This window comes from Oncorhynchus keta, chromosome 6, assembly GCF_023373465.1.
Source record: "Oncorhynchus keta strain PuntledgeMale-10-30-2019 chromosome 6, Oket_V2, whole genome shotgun sequence".
NCBI classification, from domain to species: Eukaryota; Metazoa; Chordata; class Actinopteri; order Salmoniformes; family Salmonidae; genus Oncorhynchus; species Oncorhynchus keta.
The window spans coordinates 8,528,592-8,548,450 of NC_068426.1; the positions used below are offsets into that span (position 1 = coordinate 8,528,592).

The window sequence follows — 19,859 nt, forward strand, 5'->3', positions numbered from 1 at the left end:
AATGTGATTTTCTGGATTTTTTTTCTTCTAATTTTGTCTGTCACAGTTGAAGTGTACCTATGATGAAAATTCTCTCTCATCTTTTTAAGTGGGAGAACTTGCACCATTGGTGGCTGACTAAATACTTTTTTGCCCCACTGTATATATCTTTACGGTTTATGTCATGGTTGTCTTCACTGTTGGAATCTGGTCTGCGGGAGAGTTCATCCGATTCTCTCTCTCTCTCTCTTTCTGTTTCCCTGAAGTCTTTCGTAGTTAGGATGGATACTTCAGAGTACCGTTCAGCAATGTTCTCATAGAATAAATGTTTCTGCGGTTGTCGGTATTCTCAATCACAGGTTTAAATCATTTTTAGCTGCAGACTAGTAATTAGTATCTAAGATTGCTCTTATTCTGTAGGGATTGATGGTCTCAGAGTGTAACCATTGCCAGTCGTGTAGCCAACGCTCCACGTGGTTTGGTTTTCGAGTCTTGGTACTTAATTATTCGCAATCACAGCTCCAGCTGTGGGTTTGCTTAGTCTCTGTACTCAACCTGTGCCACCTTGGCGGACACCGAGGTATGCATAGTCTGAAGAGGATTTCCTCAGGAAGAGGTTTTATTCGTAACAATAGAAAAGCCGGGTCAATGACGCCAGATCATGTCTGTGCTCACGTGGGCGTGGCCGGTGACTAGTTCAACTTTACAGGGAACACAATTCTCTCACAATTAAAGGTTAACATCACATTACATCAGTTCACAAATAGTTCCATCTTTACTCATTCATTTTATACAAGAATTAGATGCAAACACCATAATTGAGAAATGTACTCATTCAGAGACATAGTTATGTGTGTTTCCTATCCTTCGGTAAGGTCACCAAATGAAACAAAATGGACCGGGTCATAGCTGGCTTCTCCACCGACCGTTTACACATTCTCCAGTGTAAGTGAGAGAGAGAGGGACGCCATGATATATACATAGGAAGGGCCACGTCATGACAGTCCCTCCTGGTGGTTTGGATCTTGTGATTATCCTGCAAGTTACAAATCAACATACAAATTATGACCACGTGATGTCCTGTTTGTAGATCATCGTTGAAGTCCCCCACTGGTGGTTGAACTTGGTAGGCTCTCTGAATGTGGAGCAATCTACCACAAGGATGGGCAGTGGATGTCCATTTGGTGATCGCCGTTGTGGTCCCCCTCTAGTGGTTTACTTTGGTAGGTTTCCTGGAAGCTGCAAAGTACCACAGGAATAGCCAGGGGATGTCCTGGTTGGTGATCGCCGTTGTGGTCCCCCTCTAGCGGTTTACTTTGGTAGGTTTCCTGGAAGCTGCAAAGTACCACAGGAATAGCCAGGGGATGTCCTGGTTGGTGATCGCCGTTGTGGTCCCCCTCTAGTGGTTTACTTTGGTAGGTTTCCTGGAAGCTGCAAAGTACCACAGGAATAGCCAGGGAATGTCCTGGTTGGTGATCGCCGTTGTGGTCCCCCTCTAGTGGTTTACTTTGGTAGGTTTCCTGGAAGCTGCAAAGTACCACAGGAATAGCCAGGGGATGTCCTGGTTGGTGATCGCCGTTGTGGTCCCCCCCTAGTGGTTTACTTTGGTAGGTTTCCTGGAAGCTGCAAAGTACCACAGGAATAGCCAGGGGATGTCCTGGTTGGTGATCGCCGTTGTGGTCCCCCTCTAGTGGTTTACTTTGGTAGGTTTCCTGGAAGCTGCAAAGTACCACAGGCATAGCCAGGGGATGTCCTGCTTGGTGATCGCCGTTGTGGTCCCCCTCTAGTGGTTTACTTTGGTAGGTTTCCTGGAAGCTGCAAAGTACCACAGGAATAGCCAGGGGATGTCCTGGTTGGTGATCGCCGTTGTGGTCCCCCTCTCTGGTGTTTACCTTGGTAGGTTCTCTGACAGCGGGACAGGCCATTACAAGGATGGGCCGTGGATGTCCGGATTTGGGATCGCTGTTCCGGACCCGTCGCCTGGTCGTCCAGACTGGAAGATCTGGGCAGTAACTTAATCAGATGTTAACAACGCACGCACACTCACAAAATGTATATAATTACATCCATTCCCCAATGAAGTGGCTTTGTGACACTAAGTGATGGTTGTATGTGGACTTTGTTTATGGCTCTATCACTTCAAACTGCACTGTCCAAGGAACTGAACTGAATAGGAATGAAAGCATAAACAACCAAAATCATCTAATTGGACTGAATTCTATATACAACCGAGGTCCTGGTAAAATGACTATCATGGCATTGTCTTTAATGTCATGTCTCGGGTTTTCCATCTTGGTGTGTTGCTTAGGCACTAAGTTGATAACTATATGATAAGTCTACAGCCATAAGGCCCTAGTTTTGGGTAGTCTACAGGGATAACCTATGGACTTCTGGAAAGAAAACTAGTGAGTGCTGTCGCTGAAGCGTCAAAGGCCTCAAAATAAATGTTCAACTTTACTAAGGCTGGTATTTTGCTCACACCCTGAAGTGATCCTAGTATAAATCCTAATTGGATGTTCCGTTGTACATTTGCGTTTATGCTTACAAGTTGCGTTTATATATACTATATTATATAATATATATATAATACTATATATAATAATATATAATATATATATAATACTATATTATACTAGTATCCTGGTAGACTACAACTTGTTCAGAATGAGTCTGATGTAATCAGGTCATTTTCAGGTCAATGCCTTGAGGTCATTCAGAATTGGTGTCGAAGGGGTCTGTTGTGGTTTTACTACAAGTCACTACATCTTCCACTATTTTGGTGGCGATAGGTATGTGGCGATAATTTTGAAGAAGTCTATTTCATATCTATGTTATCCACGGAGGAGCTAACCTCACAACGGAAGTACTCTATTTGCATTGTGTGCCTCCCCCCATCCCCCCTTTCTACGCTGCTGCTACTCTCTGTTTACCATATATGCATAGCGTCATGACATGGCCCTCTTTGGGTATAGCGTGCCTCCCCCCCCTCTCTCTCCTACACCCAGGCTGCTGTTATCTCAGGTCATAAATTTCTGAAGGAGATTCTTCCTCATGGCCAGACAGTATAGAGAGAGAGTGAGTTTTCATAGAGAGAACAAAGGAACTTCTTCCACCTCACAGAATTTGAGAACTGAACAATATTCATGTTCTGGAGAATGTATAAACGGTCGGTGAAATAGCCAGCTATGAACTGGTCCGTTTGGTACAATTTTGTGAAACTCATGAGAGACAATACAGCCACATTACCATAACTCTGTTTATACAAGAGTCTCAGTTGTGAGGCTTTCATCTAATTGTTGTATAAATTGTTCTAATTGTTGTATAAGATACCCTCTGGAGTTTAACTAAATCATTGATCCACCCCATGAGCACATACATTGTATCTGGCGTCATGGGAGAGCCCCTTTCTGCTCTTCCGAATATAACCCCTACCTTGAGAATTTATCTTCAGACCAAGCTTACCTCAATTATGAGAGGGCTGAGGTTTGAGCCCAGACCAGCTTACCTCGATAACCGAGAGGGCTAAGGTTTGAGTAGATTTCTGTGGTTAAACTCTGAGACTATCGATCCGACAGAATAAGAGCTACTCTTCGAAAATAATTACTAGTCTGTAGCTATGAATTATGTACCCGTGAACGTGAAGGCCGACAACCGCCGAAACATCGATTCTATAACAACATTGCTGAATGTTACTCTGAACTATCCATTCTAACCACGACACAGAGAGAGAGAGAGGGCGGACAAACTCTCCAACAGAAACAAACTTCCAACAGAGATCACACTGAGCGTAAATATATATATATATAGCATAGCATTAAGCCTAGCATTCAGCAGGCAACATTTTCACAAAAACAAGAAAAGCATTCAAATAAAATAATTTACCTTTGAAGAACTTCGGATGTTTTCAATGAGGAGACTCTCAGTTAGATAGCAAATGTTCAGTTTTTCCAAAAAGATAATTTGTGTAGGAGAAATCGCTCCATTCTGTTCATCACGTTTGGCTAAGAAAAAAAAACGAAAATTCAGTCATTACAACGCAAACTTTTTTTCCAAATGAACTCCATAATATCGACAGAAACATGGCAAACATTGTTTAGAATCAACCCTCAAGGTGTTTTTCACATATCTATTCGATGATAAATCACTCGTTGCAGTTTGGTTTCTCCTCTGTTCAAAATGGAAAAATGCACGCACCTGGAGATTACGCAATAGTTTCGACGGAGGACACCGAGCGGACACCTGGTAAATGTAGTCTCTTATGGTCAATTTTCCAATGATATGCCTACAAATACGTCACAATGCTGCAAACACCTTGGGGAAACGACAGAAAGTGTAGGCTCATTCCTTGCGCATTCACAGCCATATAAGGAGACACTGGAACACAGCCCTTCCAAAAATCTGGCTCACTTCCTGTATGAAATTTCATATTGGTTTCGCCTGTAGCATTAGTTCTGTGGCACTCACAGACAATATCTTTGCAGTTTTGGAAACGTCAGAGTGTTTTCTTTCCAAAGCTGTCAATTATATGCATAGTCAAGCATCTGTTCGTGACAAAAAATCTTGTTTAAAATGGGAACGTTTTTCATCCAAAAATGAAATACTGCCCCCAGAGGTTCAAGAGGTTAATAAATAAATGATTGAGACAATTGATGTATGGATGACTCATAGTGAAGACTGGGTTCATGCAGATAACAAACTAAAATAATAATTCATTAATTAGAAGACTAAATTATCAGTAAAACAAGCTTTTAATTTGGTTCTGATTGGGCACGGCCTTTGAACTAAGCTCATGAGACATTTATAAATTATAATCTTCAAGAATCCACGGCTAATATATGATTAATTTCAAAGTAAAATAATGATGTACCAATTCTGGATTGCCCCTTTAAGGGTTAAACTGCAGGTATGAAAACGTATCAAATATGATTTGATGACCTCAGTCTTATTTGAGTGATGTGACATTTCAAATGAAGATATAATTGTTGCTGTCTGAATGTGGTGTAGTCTCTTCTTTCACAGCACATTCAGTAGACGGGAACAAAAACAAACTACCAGACAGCAAAAACAAGTGTGAAAGTTTATTGTCTACCACATTGAATAATAATAATGAAAACATATCAGATCTGGGGCTCATCACCTGCATGACCAGATGACGTTTCGGCCAATGGCTTCCTTCATAGGTGAGAGAACAGGAGATGTATGAAGTCATAATGCCTCCTGTGTGTCTTTATAAGCGGCAGGCTGCCTGAGTGCCTGTCAGCAGGCTATGGGGTGGATGCAGGGTTTGTGATGTGCCTTGGACTGCCCTCGGTTGGCCCACTTGGCCAGGAAAGCCCTGATCTCCTTGGTACGGATGCAGTAGATGAAGGGGTTGAGTAGGGGTGGCAGCAGACTGTAGAATAACAAGAATACTTTATTAACACACACACACACACACACACACACACACACACACACACACACACACACACACACACACACACACACACACACACACACACACACACACACACACACACACACACACACACACACACACACACACACACACACTCTTGATGCCAGGTGGGAGAAGGGAGAGGGCAAGAAAGGGACAGGAGGGGAGACAGGAATGAAGGGGAGGGGGAGAGGGACAAGACGGGAGGGGAGAGGGGGACAGGAGGGGAGGGAAGAAATGGAGAGAGGGACAGGAATGAAGGGGAGGGGGAGAAACAGAGGGGGAGAGGGACAGGACGGGAGGGGAGAGGAGAGGGGGACAGGAGGGGAGGGAAGAAAGGGAGAGAGGGACAGGAATGAAGGGGAGCGGGAGAAATAGACAGGAGGGAAGGAGAGGGACAGGACGGGAGGGGAGAGGGAGAGGGGGACAGGAGGGAAGGGAAGAAAGGGAGAGAGAGACAGGAATGAAGGGGAGGGGGCGAAACAGACAGGAAGGGGGGAGAGGGGGACAGAAGGGGAGAAGAAGGAAGACAGGGACAGGAGGGGTTTAGTTCAGATGGGGGAGCCCCTGGATGGATAGATGTTTTTTGGACAAGTGCCTTTCTCAAGGGCACAACAGCCAGATCAAAATAGCCAGATCATTCCACACTTTTGCATCGCCCGGCCCGGGACATGAACTAGCAACCTTTGGGTTACCAGCCCACCTCTCTAATCTGTGGTCTACCTACCTGGAGAAAATGGCGAGGCTGATGCGGAGGTCAGGGGTCGTCGTCAGGTTGGGGATGTAGGGTGTAGCGTTCACTATGAAGCGGGGGATGTAGTAAATAAGGATGATACAGCCCTGAGTAGCACAGGTAGAGAAGGTCTTCACCCTGCCCTGGGTTAGAGAGGGGAGAGTAGTGGGTTAGAGGAAAGGTTTAGTTTAGATAAGAATGATACAGCCCTGAGTAGCACAGGTAGAGAAGGTCTTCACCCTGCCCTGGGTTAGAGAGGGGAGAGTAGTGGGTTAGAGGAAAGGTTTAGTTTAGATAAGAATGATACAGCCCTGAGTAGCACAGGTAGAGAAGGTATTCACCCTGCCCTGGGTTAGAGAGGGGAGAGTAGTGGGTTAGAGGAAAGGTTTAGTTTAGATAAGAATGATACAGCCCTGAGGAGCAGGTAGAGAAGGTCTTCATCCTGCCCTGGGTTAGAGAGGGGAGAGTAGTGGGTTAGAGGAAAGGTTTAGTTTAGATAAGAATGATACAGCCCTGAGGAGCAGGTAGAGAAGGTCTTCATCCTGCCCTGGGTTAGAGAGGGGAGAGTAGTGGGTTAGAGGAAAGGTTTAGTTTAGATAAGAATGATACAGCCCTGAGGAGCAGGTAGAGAAGGTCTTCATCCTGCCCTGGGTTAGAGAGGGGAGAGTAGTGGGTTAGATGGAAAGGTTTAGTTTAGATAAGAATGATACAGCCCTGAGGAGCAGGTAGAGAAGGTCTTCACCCTGCCCTGGGTTAGAGAGAGGAAAGTAGTGGGTTAGAGGAAAGGTTTAGTTTAGATAAGAATGATACAGCCCTGAAGAGCAGGTAGAGAAGGTCTTCATCCTGCCCTGGGTTAGAGAGAGGAAAGTGTTCTCAGTGGGTTAGGGTTAGTAGAGAGTAGTTACAATTAAGGACAGAGACAGGACAGGACAAGCAATGTGTGATGTAAAGTTGAAATGGTGAACCTGGCAGTCCAGGTTTAATGCAGAGGAGGCTCCTCAGATGAGGATGGGGAGGAACATACTCCCTCAGTTAATTTCTAAAAATAAAATAGTGAAACATAAAAAAGTTATATTTTTTAGATACAACTGTAGTAAATATATTCACGTCAGCAAATATTTGATTACAGCACACTGTTTTGTAAGGAAGGTCTACAGTAGCCTCAACAACACTTTGTAGGGTAGCACGGAGGATGGCTAGTTTCCGTCCTCCTTCGGGGTACATTTACATCAATACAAAATCTAGGAGGCTCATGGTTCTCTCCTTCTTCCATAGAGTTACACAGTAATTATTACAACTCCTGGAGGAAGTCCTCTTGCAGCATGAACTGACATTGTCCACCAAATCAAAGGATCAGAGAATTAATCTAGTACTGAAAGCATAAGCTACAGCTAGCAAGCACTGCAGTGCATTAAATGTGGTGAGTAGTTGACTCAAAGAGAAAGATTGACAATACTTGAGCAGTTTTGAACAAATGAAGGAGAAGCAAGAGAGAGAGAGAGCAAACTATATTTCATTGTATTTTTTTCACTTTCATTTACTTAGCTAGAAAATGAAGCTAGCTACTTTAGCCTACTCAAACACCCAGCTCAAACAAAGAGAGATGGTATGTTAGCTAGCTGGCTATGGCTATCCAACACTGGCACTCTTCCAAGTCACGGTAACCTTTTGATCTTATTAATTTATCGCTACAGGGTTCCACCGATGTAACTGCTAAACTGCTTGCTGACTGTAGACTGTAGTGCGGGTTTACTAACACGTGAAATCTAGTAGCTATGTTGACTATGAGATTAGCTAATATGGTGACAAGGATGCAGGCAGTGTGTAGCAGTTAGCGGTTATGAAATGAAGGGTGGCTTGAAAGCAAAGTGATCATGCTGTTTGTATGTGGCTGCTATGAAAGTGATCTGTGTTTGCGTGTGATCAGGGATGTATTCATTACGTAGATTCTGTTGAAAAATATACATTAAACGGAAGCAAACAGAATGAAATGGGGATAAACATACCTGAACTTGTCCAATAGAAACTCTCGTTTACAACAGTTGGACTAATGATTACACCCTAGATCAACTAGACGCAGGCAAGAGTGCAAGGTGGTATTGAATGTCACTGTCAGCTTGATTACTCCAATTTTTCTCTCGACCTGTGTAAACTTTCATTCATAGGCTATGTGGTAGCAACCTCCTGTTGGGTATAGGGAGAATTAGAGTATCATGTGTAGTAGCCTAAACCTATTGATGTTACGTTGAGCTCGTAATAGAAATAAGACCATGCTCATAAACATTTAGTGGTGGGGTCACACAACCCTCCTCCTCACACACCCCTCCTCACACACCCCTCCTTACCCCTTCTCCCAACCAACCCCCTTGCACCCCACACCCTTCCTCCCACTCAGCCCCCCTGCACACCCCACCCCCACACTCCACACCTCCAGAATTCTGACCTGTGCGTTAGCCATGCGCATCACTGTGAAGATGATGTTGACATATGAGAAGACGATGAAGCCAAAGGGGAGAAAGAGAACGACCATGGCTAGTGAGAAGGATAGTCTGCTCTGGGACGAGATGTCAGCACACGACAGCCTGTTGAGTGAGTGAGTGAGTGGTTGATTGGTTGACTGAATTTATTTGATATTTAAAAAAAATACATATACTGTATGCACATCAAGTATAATACAGTAAAGTCACTATGGAGTCAAAAGTAGTGCACTTTAAAGAGAATAGGGAGCAAATTGGGATTCGGGCACTGACTGGTTGAGAGACGTGGTGTCGCAGTAGCAGTGGTTGATGCGGTTGGGCCCACAGAAAGGCATCTGGGATGACTGGATGGTGGTGATGGCTGGAGATATCATGGCTAACACCCAGGACAGGGCTGTTAGGAGAGACATGGTCCTGTTGGTCATCAGCTCATTGTACCTGGTAGAGAGGGAGGGAGGGAGGGAGGGAGGGAGGGAGGGATGGGGAAGGTGAGAGGGGTGGAAGTGGGGGGAGAAGGGGGAGAGATGGGTAGGATAGGGGGGAGAGATGGGTGGGAGAGGGGGGCGAGGGGGGAGAGATGAATGGGATAGGGGGTGAGAAAGAGAAAAAAAGACAGAGAGTTATCTGTGAGTTGCCTTCTGTAAAAGGTTGGTCGTTATCGTATTAACACCTGAGAGGGAAATACAGATAGTTACAGGTAGATATATCGACAGTATACTGAACAAGAACATTAATGCTAAAAAAAACATTTCAAAAATGTTACTGAGATTCAGTTCATGTCAGGAAATAAATAAATTGGGCCCTAATCTCTGCTTTTCACATGTCTGGGTAGGAGTGCAGCCTTGGGAGGGCATGGGCCCACCCATTTGGGAGCCAGGTCCACCCAGCCATTTTTCCCCACAAAAGGGCTTTATTACAGACAGAAATACTCCTCAGTTTCATCCGTTGTCTAGGTGGCTGGTCTCAGACGATCTCGCAGGTGAAGAAGCTGGATGTGGAGGTCCTGGGCTGGCGTGGTTACACCTGGTCTGCGGTTGTAATAATAATAATATAATAATATATGCCATTTAGCAGACGCTTTTATCCAAAGCGACTTACAGTCATGTGTGCATACATTCTACGTATGGGTGGTCCCGGGGATCGAACCCACTACCCTGGCGTTACAAGCGCCATGCTCTATCAACTGAGCTACAGTTGTGAGGACGGTTGGACGTATTGCCAAATTCTCTAAAACATCTTTGGAGGTGGTTTATGGTTTAATAAAAATCAATTCTATGGCAACAGCTCTGGTGTAAATTCCTGCAGTCAGCACGTCAATTGCACACTCCCTCAAAACTTGAGACATCTGTGGTATTGTGCTGTGTGACAAAGCTGCACATCATAGAGTGGCCTTATATTGTCCCCAGCACAATGTGCACTTGTGTAATGATCATGCTGTTTAATCAGCTTCCTGATATGCCACACCTGTCAGGTGGATGGACTATATCTGCAAATTATAAATGGTCACCAAATGGAATGTAAACACATTTGTGCACAAAATATGAGAGAGATAAGCTTTTTGTGCGCGCTCTCCATAGCCGATGTGAGCCAGACCTTTAAACAGCTCAACATTCGGGGCCAGATGGATTACCAGGACGTGTAATCAGAGCATGCACGGACCAACTGGCAAGTGTCTTCACTGACATTTTCAACCTCTTCCTGACTGAGTCTGTATTACCTACATGTTTCAAGCAGATCACTGTAGTCCCTGTGATCAAGAAAGCAAATGTAACCTGCCTAAATGACTACCACCCCCCGTAGCACTTACGTCGGTAGCCATGAAGTGCTTTGAAAGGCTGGTCATGACTCACATCAACATCATCATCTAAGAAACCCTAGACCCACTCCAATTCACGTACTGCCGCAACAGATCCACAGATTACACAATCTCAATCACACTCCACACTGCCCTTTCCCACCTGGACAAAAGGAACATCTATGTGAGAAGGTTGTTCTTTGACTACAACTCAGCGTTCAACACCACAGTCACAAATCACAAAGCTCATCACTAAAGCTAATGGCCCTGGGACTAAATACCTCGTTCTGCAACTGGGTCCTGGACTGTCGCCCCGCAGATTGTAAGGGTAGGCAACAACACATCTGCTATGCTGATCCTCAACACTCGGGGCCCCTCAGGGGTGCGTGCTTAGTCCCCTCCTGTTTACCCACGACTGCATGGCCAAGCACGACTCGAAAACCATCATTCAAATCAAATCAAATCAAGTCAAATGTATTCATATAGCCCTTCGTACATCAGCTGATATCTCAAAGTGCTGTACAGAAACCCAGCCTAAAACCCCAAACAGCAAGCAATGCAGGCGTAGAAGCACGGTGGCTAGGAAAATTCTCTGGAACAGTGCGAGGAGGGATACCGGAGAATGGAGTTGGCACGGCGGTCAAGGAAGCCCGTGAGGCAGCCCCAAAAATGTATTAGAGGGGGCGCACGGAGAGTGTGGCTAAGTCAGGTAGGAGACCTGAGCCAACTCCCCGTGCTTACCGTGGAGAGAGGTGGACCAGGCAGGCACTGTGTTATGCCGCGAGGCGCACGGTGTCCCCGGTGCACAGGCATAGCCCGGTGCGTTACATCGCAGCGCCTCGAATCGGCCGGACTAGAGTGGGCATCGAGCCAGGTGACATGAAGCCGGCTCAGCGCATCTGGGGTTGTACAGGCTCGGTGCTCGAGACCTCCAGTGCGCCTCAACGATCCGGTCTATCCAGTGCCTCCTCCACGCACCAGGCCTCTGCTGGCAGCCCCACGCACCAGGCTGTCTCTCCGTCTCCTTCCTCCAGAGTCTCCCTCCTGCCCAACGCTGCCAGAGTCTCCCTCCCGTCCAGCGCTGCCAGAGTTTCCCCTCTGTCCTGAGCTGCCAGAGTCGCCCGTCTGTCCTGAGCTGCTAGAGTTGCCCGCCTGTCCTGAGCTGCCAGAGTCGCCCGTCTGTCCTGAGCTGCCAGAGTCGCCCGTCTGTCCTGAGCTGCCAGAGTCGCCCGTCTGTCCTGAGCTGCCAGAGCCGCCCGTCTGTTCTGAGCTGCCAGAGCCGCCCATCAGTCAGGAGCTGCCAGAGTCGCCTGTCACTCCGGCGCTGTTGGAGTCGCCCTTCACGCCGGCGCTGCCGGAATCTCCCGTCTGTCAGGTGCTGCTGGAATGCTAGGGTCCCGGAATGCTAGGGTCCCACTGCTAGGGTCCCCAGTCCGAGGTCGGCGGCGAGGGTCGGCGCTGTAAAGGCGCCACTGAGACGGGGAAAGAAGCGGGCAAAGACTATGGTGGAGTGGGATCCACGTCCCGCGACAGAGCCGCCACCGCAGACAGACGCCCACCCAGACCCTCCCTATAGGTTCAGGTTTTGCGGCCGGAGTCCGCACCTTTGGGGGGGGGGTACTGTCACATTCTGACCTTAGTTCTTTTGTTATGTCTTTGTTTTAGTATGGTCAGGGTGTGAGTTGGGTGGGCAGTTTATGTTCGTTTTTCTAGGTTGTGTTTATGTGTTTGGCCTGGTATGGTTCTCAATCAGAGACAGGTGTCGTTCGTTGAGAATCATACTTAGGTGACCTTTTCCCACCTGTGTTTTGTGGGTGATTATTTTCCATTTCAGTCTTTGCACCATTCGGGACTGTTTCGGTTTTCATTTTGATTCTCTTGTTCTTTTTGTATTTTGTATTCATTCTCATTAAAAGACATTATGGATACGTAGCACTCTGCGCATTGATCCGATCTCTCCTACTCCTCCTCAGAAGAGGACGAGGAAATCCGTTACACCTGGTACCAGTCAAACAATTTATGTAATTATATATGGAAACTTTTTAGTGACAAAAATAAAGGGGTTAAATGCATGTAAAAAAAATATATATATAAAAATGTTGCCTGATCTTTCTTTAATCTCTAAGACACTTTGTTTTGGGAGGGGGACTCGCTGTTGTTCCAGGTAGTGAATCTGTTATTCAATGCGTTTGTAGATTATAATAACAGTAAGGACTATCTGTTATTCAATGCGTTTGTAGATTATAATAACAGTAAGGACTATCTGTTATTCAATGCGTTTGTAGATTATAATAACAGTAAGGACTATCTGTTGTTCCAGGTAGTGAATCTGTTATTCAATGCGTTTGTAGATTATAATAACAGTAAGGACTATCTGTTATTCCAGGTAGTGAATCTGTTATTCAATGCGTTTGTAGATTATAATAACAGTAAGGTCTATCTGTTGTTCCATGCAGTGAATCTGTTATTCAATGCGTTTGTATGGGCTAATAACAGTAAGGACAAAACTAGGTTTTTCATCACATAAAAAAATAACTTTTACAATGTTTCAAATTCTTAAAATTCGAAATCAAATAGTAAATTGATCCTTGGTATGACCTTAAAACAGTTCGACATAGCTTAGACAGGGTTTACACTCTTATGAGTTAAGGTTAGGGTTAGGTAGATCGTTACCTGAGAGGGTTAGGGTTAGGGTTAGGGTTAGGGTAAGGGTAAGGGTTAGGGTTAGGGTTAGGGTTAGGTAGATCTATGTTACCTGAGAGGGAAGCAGATAGCCAGGTATTTGTCCATAGCCATGGTCATCATGATGAGAGAGGTGAGTGCTCCAAAGTAGTGGATGAATTGTTTCTGTATCAGACACAGAAAGAAAGAGATGCCAGCGTCGTCCCACCAGTACCGAGCTATCACTTTGGGAAGGGCCACCGTGCAGAAGCCTGCGATATGGACAAGCAGCACAACATTTCAAAATTTAAATAAATATAAATCAATTGATTAGTACATTTTTGGTGCTATGCAGATTGAAGAAGAGGCCACACATTTGAACAGGCAGTTTTATGGTCACATGTCCTTACAGACACACATTTTAACAGGATAACAGGATAACCTCAGGCTGATTATCTAACCTATATCTGACAGAACCAGGCTGAGTATCTAACCTATATCTGACAGAACCAGGCTGAGTATCTTACCTATATCTGACAGAACCAGGCTGAGTATCTAACCTATATCTGACAGAACCAGGCTGAGTATCTAACCTATATCTGACAGAACCAGGCTGAGTATCTTACCTATATCTGACAGAACCAGGCTGAGTATCTAACCTATATCTGACAGAATCAGGCTGAGTATCTAACCTATATCTGACAGAACCAGGCTGAGTATCTTACCTATATCTGACAGAACCAGGCTGAGTATCTTACCCATATCTGACAGAACCAGGCTGAGTATCTTACCTATATCTGACAGAACCAGGCTGAGTATCGTACCTATATCTGACAGAACCAGGCTGAGTATCTTACCTATATCTGACAGAACCAGGCTGAGTATCGTACCTATATCTGACAGAACCAGGCTGAGTATCTTACCTATATCTGACAGAACCAGGCTGAGTATCTTACCTATATCTGACAGAACCAGGCTGAGTATCTTACCTATATCTGACAGAACCAGGCTGAGTATCTTACCTATATCTGACAGAACCAGGCTGAGTATCTTACCTATATCTGACAGAACCAGGCTGAGTATCTTACCTATATCTGACAGAACCAGGCTGAGTATCTAACCTATATCTGACAGAATCAGGCTGAGTATCTAACCTATATCTGACAGAACCAGGCTGAGTATCGTACCTATATCTGACAGAACCAGGCTGAGATCTTACCATATCTGACAGAACCAGGCTGAGTATCTTACCTATATCTGACAGAACCAGGCTGAGTATCTTACCTATATCTGACAGAACCAGGCTGAGTATCTTACCTATATCTGACAGAACCAGGCTGAGTATCTAACCTATATCTGACAGAACCAGGCTGAGTATCTTACCTATATCTGACAGAACCAGGCTGAGTATCTAACCTATATCTGACAGAACCAGGCTGAGTATCTTACCTATATCTGACAGAACCAGGCTGAGTATCTTACCTATATCTGACAGAACCAGGCTGAGTATCTTACCTATATCTGACAGAACCAGGCTGAGTATCTTACCTATATCTGACAGAACCAGGCTGAGTATCTTACCTATATCTGACAGAACCAGGCTGAGTATCTAACCTATATCTGACAGAACCAGGCTGAGTATCTTACCTATATCTGACAGAACCAGGCTGAGTATCTAACCTATATCTGACAGAATCAGGCTGAGTATCTAACCTATATCTGACAGAACCAGGCTGAGTATCGTACCTATATCTGACAGAACCAGGCTGAGTATCTTACCTATATCTGACAGAACCAGGCTGAGTATCTTACCTATATCTGACAGAACCAGGCTGAGTATCTAACCTATATCTGACAGAACCAGGCTGAGTATCTAACCTATATCTGACAGAACCAGGCTGAGTATCTTACCTATATCTGACAGAACCAGGCTGAGTATCTTACCTATATCTGACAGAACCAGGCTGAGTATCTAACCTATATCTGACAGAACCAGGCTGAGTATCGTACCTATATCTGACAGAACCAGGCTGAGTATCTTACCCATATCTGACAGAACCAGGCTGAGTATCTTACCTATATCTGACAGAACCAGGCTGAGTATCGTACCTATATCTGACAGAACCAGGCTGAGTATCTTACCTATATCTGACAGAACCAGGCTGAGTATCGTACCTATGACAGAACCAGGCTGAGTATCTTACCTATATCTGACAGAACCAGGCTGAGTATCTTACCTATATCTGACAGAACCAGGCTGGGTATCTTACCTATATCTGACAGAACCAGGCTGAGTATCTTACCTATATCTGACAGAACCAGGCTGAGTATCTTACCTATATCTGACAGAACCAGGCTGAGTATCTTACCTATATCTGACAGAACCAGGCTGAGTATCTAACCTATATCTGACAGAACCAGGCTGAGTATCTAACCTATATCTGACAGAACCAGGCTGAGTATCTTACCTATATCTGACAGAACCAGGCTGAGTATCTTACCCATATCTGACAGAACCAGGCTGAGTATCTTACCTATATCTGACAGAACCAGGCTGAGTATCGTATCTTATCTGACAGAACCAGGCTGAGTATCTTACCTATATCTGACAGAACCAGGCTGAGTATCTAACCTATATCTGACAGAACCAGGCTGAGTATCTTACCTATATCTGACAGAACCAGGCTGAGTATCTTAGAATCAGGCTGAATATCTAACCTATATCTGACAGAACCAGGCTGAGTATCGTACCTATATCTGACAGAACCAGGCTGAGTATCTTACCCATATCTGACAGAACCAGGCTGAGTATCTTACCTATATCTGACAGAACCAGGCTGAGTATCTTACCTATATCTGACAGAACCAGGCTGAGTATCTAACCTATATCTGACAGAACCAGGCTGAGTATCTTACCTATATCTGACAGAACCAGGCTGAGTATCTAACCTATATCTGACAGAACCAGGCTGAGTATCTAACCTATATCTGACAGAACCAGGCTGAGTATCTGACAGAACCAGGCTGAGTATCTTACCTATATCTGACAGAACCAGGCTGAGTATCTTACCTATATCTGACAGAACCAGGCTGAGTATCTTACCTATATCTGACAGAACCAGGCTGAGTATCTTACCTAGGAACCAGGCTGAGTATCTTACCTATATCTGACAGAACCAGGCCAGGCTTACCTATATCTGACAGAACCAGGCTGAGTATCTTACCTATATCTGACAGAACCAGGCTGGGTATCTTACCTATATCTGACAGGGCTGAGTATCTTACCTATATCTGACAGAACCAGGCTGAGTATCTTACCTATATCTGACAGAACCAGGCTGTATCTTACCTATATCTGACAGAACCAGGCTGAGTATCTAACCTATATCTGACAGAATCAGGCTGAGTATCTAACCTATATCTGACAGAACCAGGCTGAGTATCGTACCTATATCTGACAGAACCAGGCTGAGTATCTTACCCATATCTGACAGAACCAGGCTGAGTATCTTACCTATATCTGACAGAACCAGGCTGAGTATCGTACCTATATCTGACAGAACCAGGCTGAGTATCTTACCTATATCTGACAGAACCAGGCTGAGTATCTAACCTATATCTGACAGAACCAGGCTGAGTATCTTACCTATATCTGACAGAACCAGGCTGAGTATCTGTATGACAGAATCAGGCTGAGTATCTAACCTATATCTGACAGAACCAGGCTGAGTATCGGACAGAACCAGGCTGAGTATCTTACCCATATCTGACAGAACCAGGCTGAGTATCTTACCTATATCTGACAGAACCAGGCTGAGTATCGTACCTATATCTGACAGAACCAGGCTGAGTATCTTACCTATATCTGACAGAACCAGGCTGAGTATCGTCCTATATCTGACAGAACCAGGTTGAGTATCTTACCTATATCTGACAGAACCAGGCTGAGTATCGTACCTATATCTGACAGAACCAGGCTGAGTATCTTACCTATATCTGACAGAACCAGGCTGAGTATCTTACCTATATCTGACAGAACCAGGCTGGGTATCTTACCTATATCTGACAGAACCAGGCTGAGTATCTTAGACAGAACCAGGCTGAGTATCTTACCTATATCTGACAGAACCAGGCTGAGTATCTTACCTATATCTGACAGAACCAGGCTGAGTATCTTACCTATATCTGACAGAACCAGGCTGAGTATCTTACCTATATCTGACAGAACCAGGTTGAGTATCTTACCTATATCTGACAGAACCAGGCTGAGTATCTTACCTATATCTGACAGAACCAGGCTGAGTATCTTACCTATATCTGACAGAACCAGGTTGAGTATCTTACCTATATCTGACAGAACCAGGCTGAGTATCTTACCTAATAGGCTCTGACAGAGCCAGGCTGAATATCTTACCTATATCTGACAGAACCAGGCTGAGTATCTTACCTAATATCTGACAGAGCCAGGCTGAGTTCTTATCTATATCTGACAGAACCAGGCTGGGTATCTTACCTATATCTGACAGAACCAGGCTGAGTATCTTACCTATATCTGACAGAACCAGGCTGATATCTTATCTATATCTGACAGAACCAGGTTGAGTATCTTACCTATATCTGACAGAACCAGGCTGAGTATCTTACCTAATATCTGAGAGCCAGGCTGAGTATCTTATCTATATCTGACAGAACCAGGCTGAGTATCTTACCCATATCTGACAGAACCAGGCTGAGTATCTTACCTATAACAGAACCAGGCTGAGTATCACCTATATCTGACAGAACCAGGCTGAGTATCTAACCTATATCTGACAGAATCAGGCCAGGCTGAGTATCTAACCTATATCTGACAGAACCAGGCTGAGTATCTTAGCTTCGTACCTATATCTGACAGAACCAGGCTGAGTATCTTACCCATATCTGACAGAACCAGGCTGAGTATCTTACCTATATCTGACAGAACCAGGCTGAGTATCTTACCTATATCTGACAGAACCAGGCTGAGTATCTTACCTATATCTGACAGAACCAGGCTGAGTATCTTACCTATATCTGACAGAACCAGGTTGAGTATCTTACTATATCTGACAGAACCAGGCTGAGTATCTTAAATCTATATCTGACAGAACCAGGCTGAGTATCTTACCTATATCTGACAGAACCAGGCTGAGTATCTTACCTATATCTGACAGAACCAGGCTGGGTATCTTACCTATATCTGACAGAACCAGGCTGAGTATCTTACCTATATCTGACAGAACCAGGCTGAGTAAATATCTGACAGAACCAGGCTGAGTATCTTACCTATATCTGACAGAACCAGGCTGAGTATCTTACCTATATCTGACAGAACCAGGCTGAGTATCTTACCTATATCTGACAGAACCAGGCTGAGTATCTTACCTATATCTGACAGAACCAGGCTGAGTATCTTACCTATATCTGACAGAACCAGGCTGAGTATCTTACCTATATCTGACAGAACCAGGCTGAGTATCTTACCTATATCTGACAGAACCAGGCTGAGTATCTTACCTATATCTGACAGAGCCAGGCTGAGTATCTTACCTATATCTGACAGAACCAGGCTGGGTATCTTATCTATATCTGACAGAGCCAGGCTGAGTATCTTATCTATATCTGACAGAACCAGGCTGGTATCTTACCTATATCTGACAGAACCAGGCTGAGTATCTTACCTATATCTGACAGAACCAGGCTGAGTATCTTATCTATATCTGACAGAACCAGGTTGAGTATCTTACCTATATCTGACAGAACCAGGCTGAGTATCTTACCTAATATCTGACAGAGCCAGGCTGAGTATCTTATCTATATCTGACAGAACCAGGCTGAGTATCTTATCTGACAGAACCAGTACCCCATATCTGACAGAACCAGGCTGAGTATCTTACCTATATCTGACAGAACCAGGCTGAGTATCGTACCTATATCTGACAGAACCAGGCTGAGTATCTTACCTATATCTGACAGAACCAGGCTGAGTATCTTACCTATATCTGACAGAACCAGGCTGAGTATCTTACCTTATCTGACAGAACCAGGCTGAGTATCTTACCTATATCTGACAGAACCAGGTTGAGTTCTTACCTATATCTGACAGAACCAGGCTGATATCTTACCTAATATCTGACAGAACCAGGCTGAATCTTATATATATGACAGAACCAGGCTACTTACCTATATCTGACAGAACCAGGCTGAGTATCTTACCTATATCTGACAGAGCCAGGCTGATCATGATGATGTACATGGGTTTCTGCAGGCTGCGCTCCAGGGCAAACAGCACCACCAGCAGGATGTTCCCCAACATCACATAGATGAAGAAGAAGAACCAGGCCACCAGCTGGTAGAAGGATGGATGGAGCCCCGGGAACCCCACGATCACAAACACTGACACACGCGTGTAGTTGCTTGGGAGCATACTGTATGGGGAGAGAATAGTATGGGACGATCCCACATCTGCCACCAATGTACTGAGGAGAGAATAGTATGGGATGATCCCACATCTGCCACCAATGTACTGAGGAGAGAATAGTATGGAGCGATCCCAGGGGCGTCATGCACTCTAAAAATCTGAGGGGGCACAAAGTACTTGAGGGTTGTCTGGAGGGGTGCTAGATTTCTTTATTTTTCAAACACCTGAAACAGCTTTTTCCTACAATCTAGAGCCATAATAATTTCTCTGCATATCTAAGCATACCTCTTGAGCTGTCTGTTTCCTCACTGGTGGTTATATTTATAAAGAATCAACAT

The 19,859-nt window shown here is 44.7% G+C and overlaps 1 protein-coding gene across 1 annotated transcript; it reads right to left on the reverse strand.

Annotated features, from left to right (window-relative positions):
* Positions 1-5,042: 5,042 nt before the first annotated feature.
* Positions 5,043-19,555, reverse strand: LOC118385611 (olfactory receptor 2AT4-like). Its single transcript, XM_052520499.1, has 6 exons — positions 19,317-19,555; positions 13,177-13,354; positions 8,900-9,064; positions 8,593-8,731; positions 6,144-6,292; positions 5,043-5,371 (listed from the first exon to the last, which is right to left on the reverse strand). Exons 1-6 carry the CDS (start codon positions 19,525-19,527, stop codon positions 5,236-5,238), a joined length of 978 nt encoding a protein of 325 aa, XP_052376459.1. The 5' UTR covers positions 19,528-19,555; the 3' UTR covers positions 5,043-5,235.
* Between the last annotated feature and the right edge of the window lie 304 nt (positions 19,556-19,859).

Coding starts and splice junctions, on each gene's coding strand:
- LOC118385611 (XM_052520499.1), bottom strand. CDS start 19,527: ATGCTCCCAAGCAACTACACGCGTGTGTCAGTGTTTGTGATCGTGGGG. Junction 9,065..13,176: donor GCTATCTGCTTCCCTCTCAG/GTAACATAGATC, acceptor CCTCTCTACCAG/GTACAATGAGCTGATGACCA. Junction 8,732..8,899: donor GACACCACGTCTCTCAACCA/GTCAGTGCCCGA, acceptor CTCACTCAACAG/GCTGTCGTGTGCTGACATCT.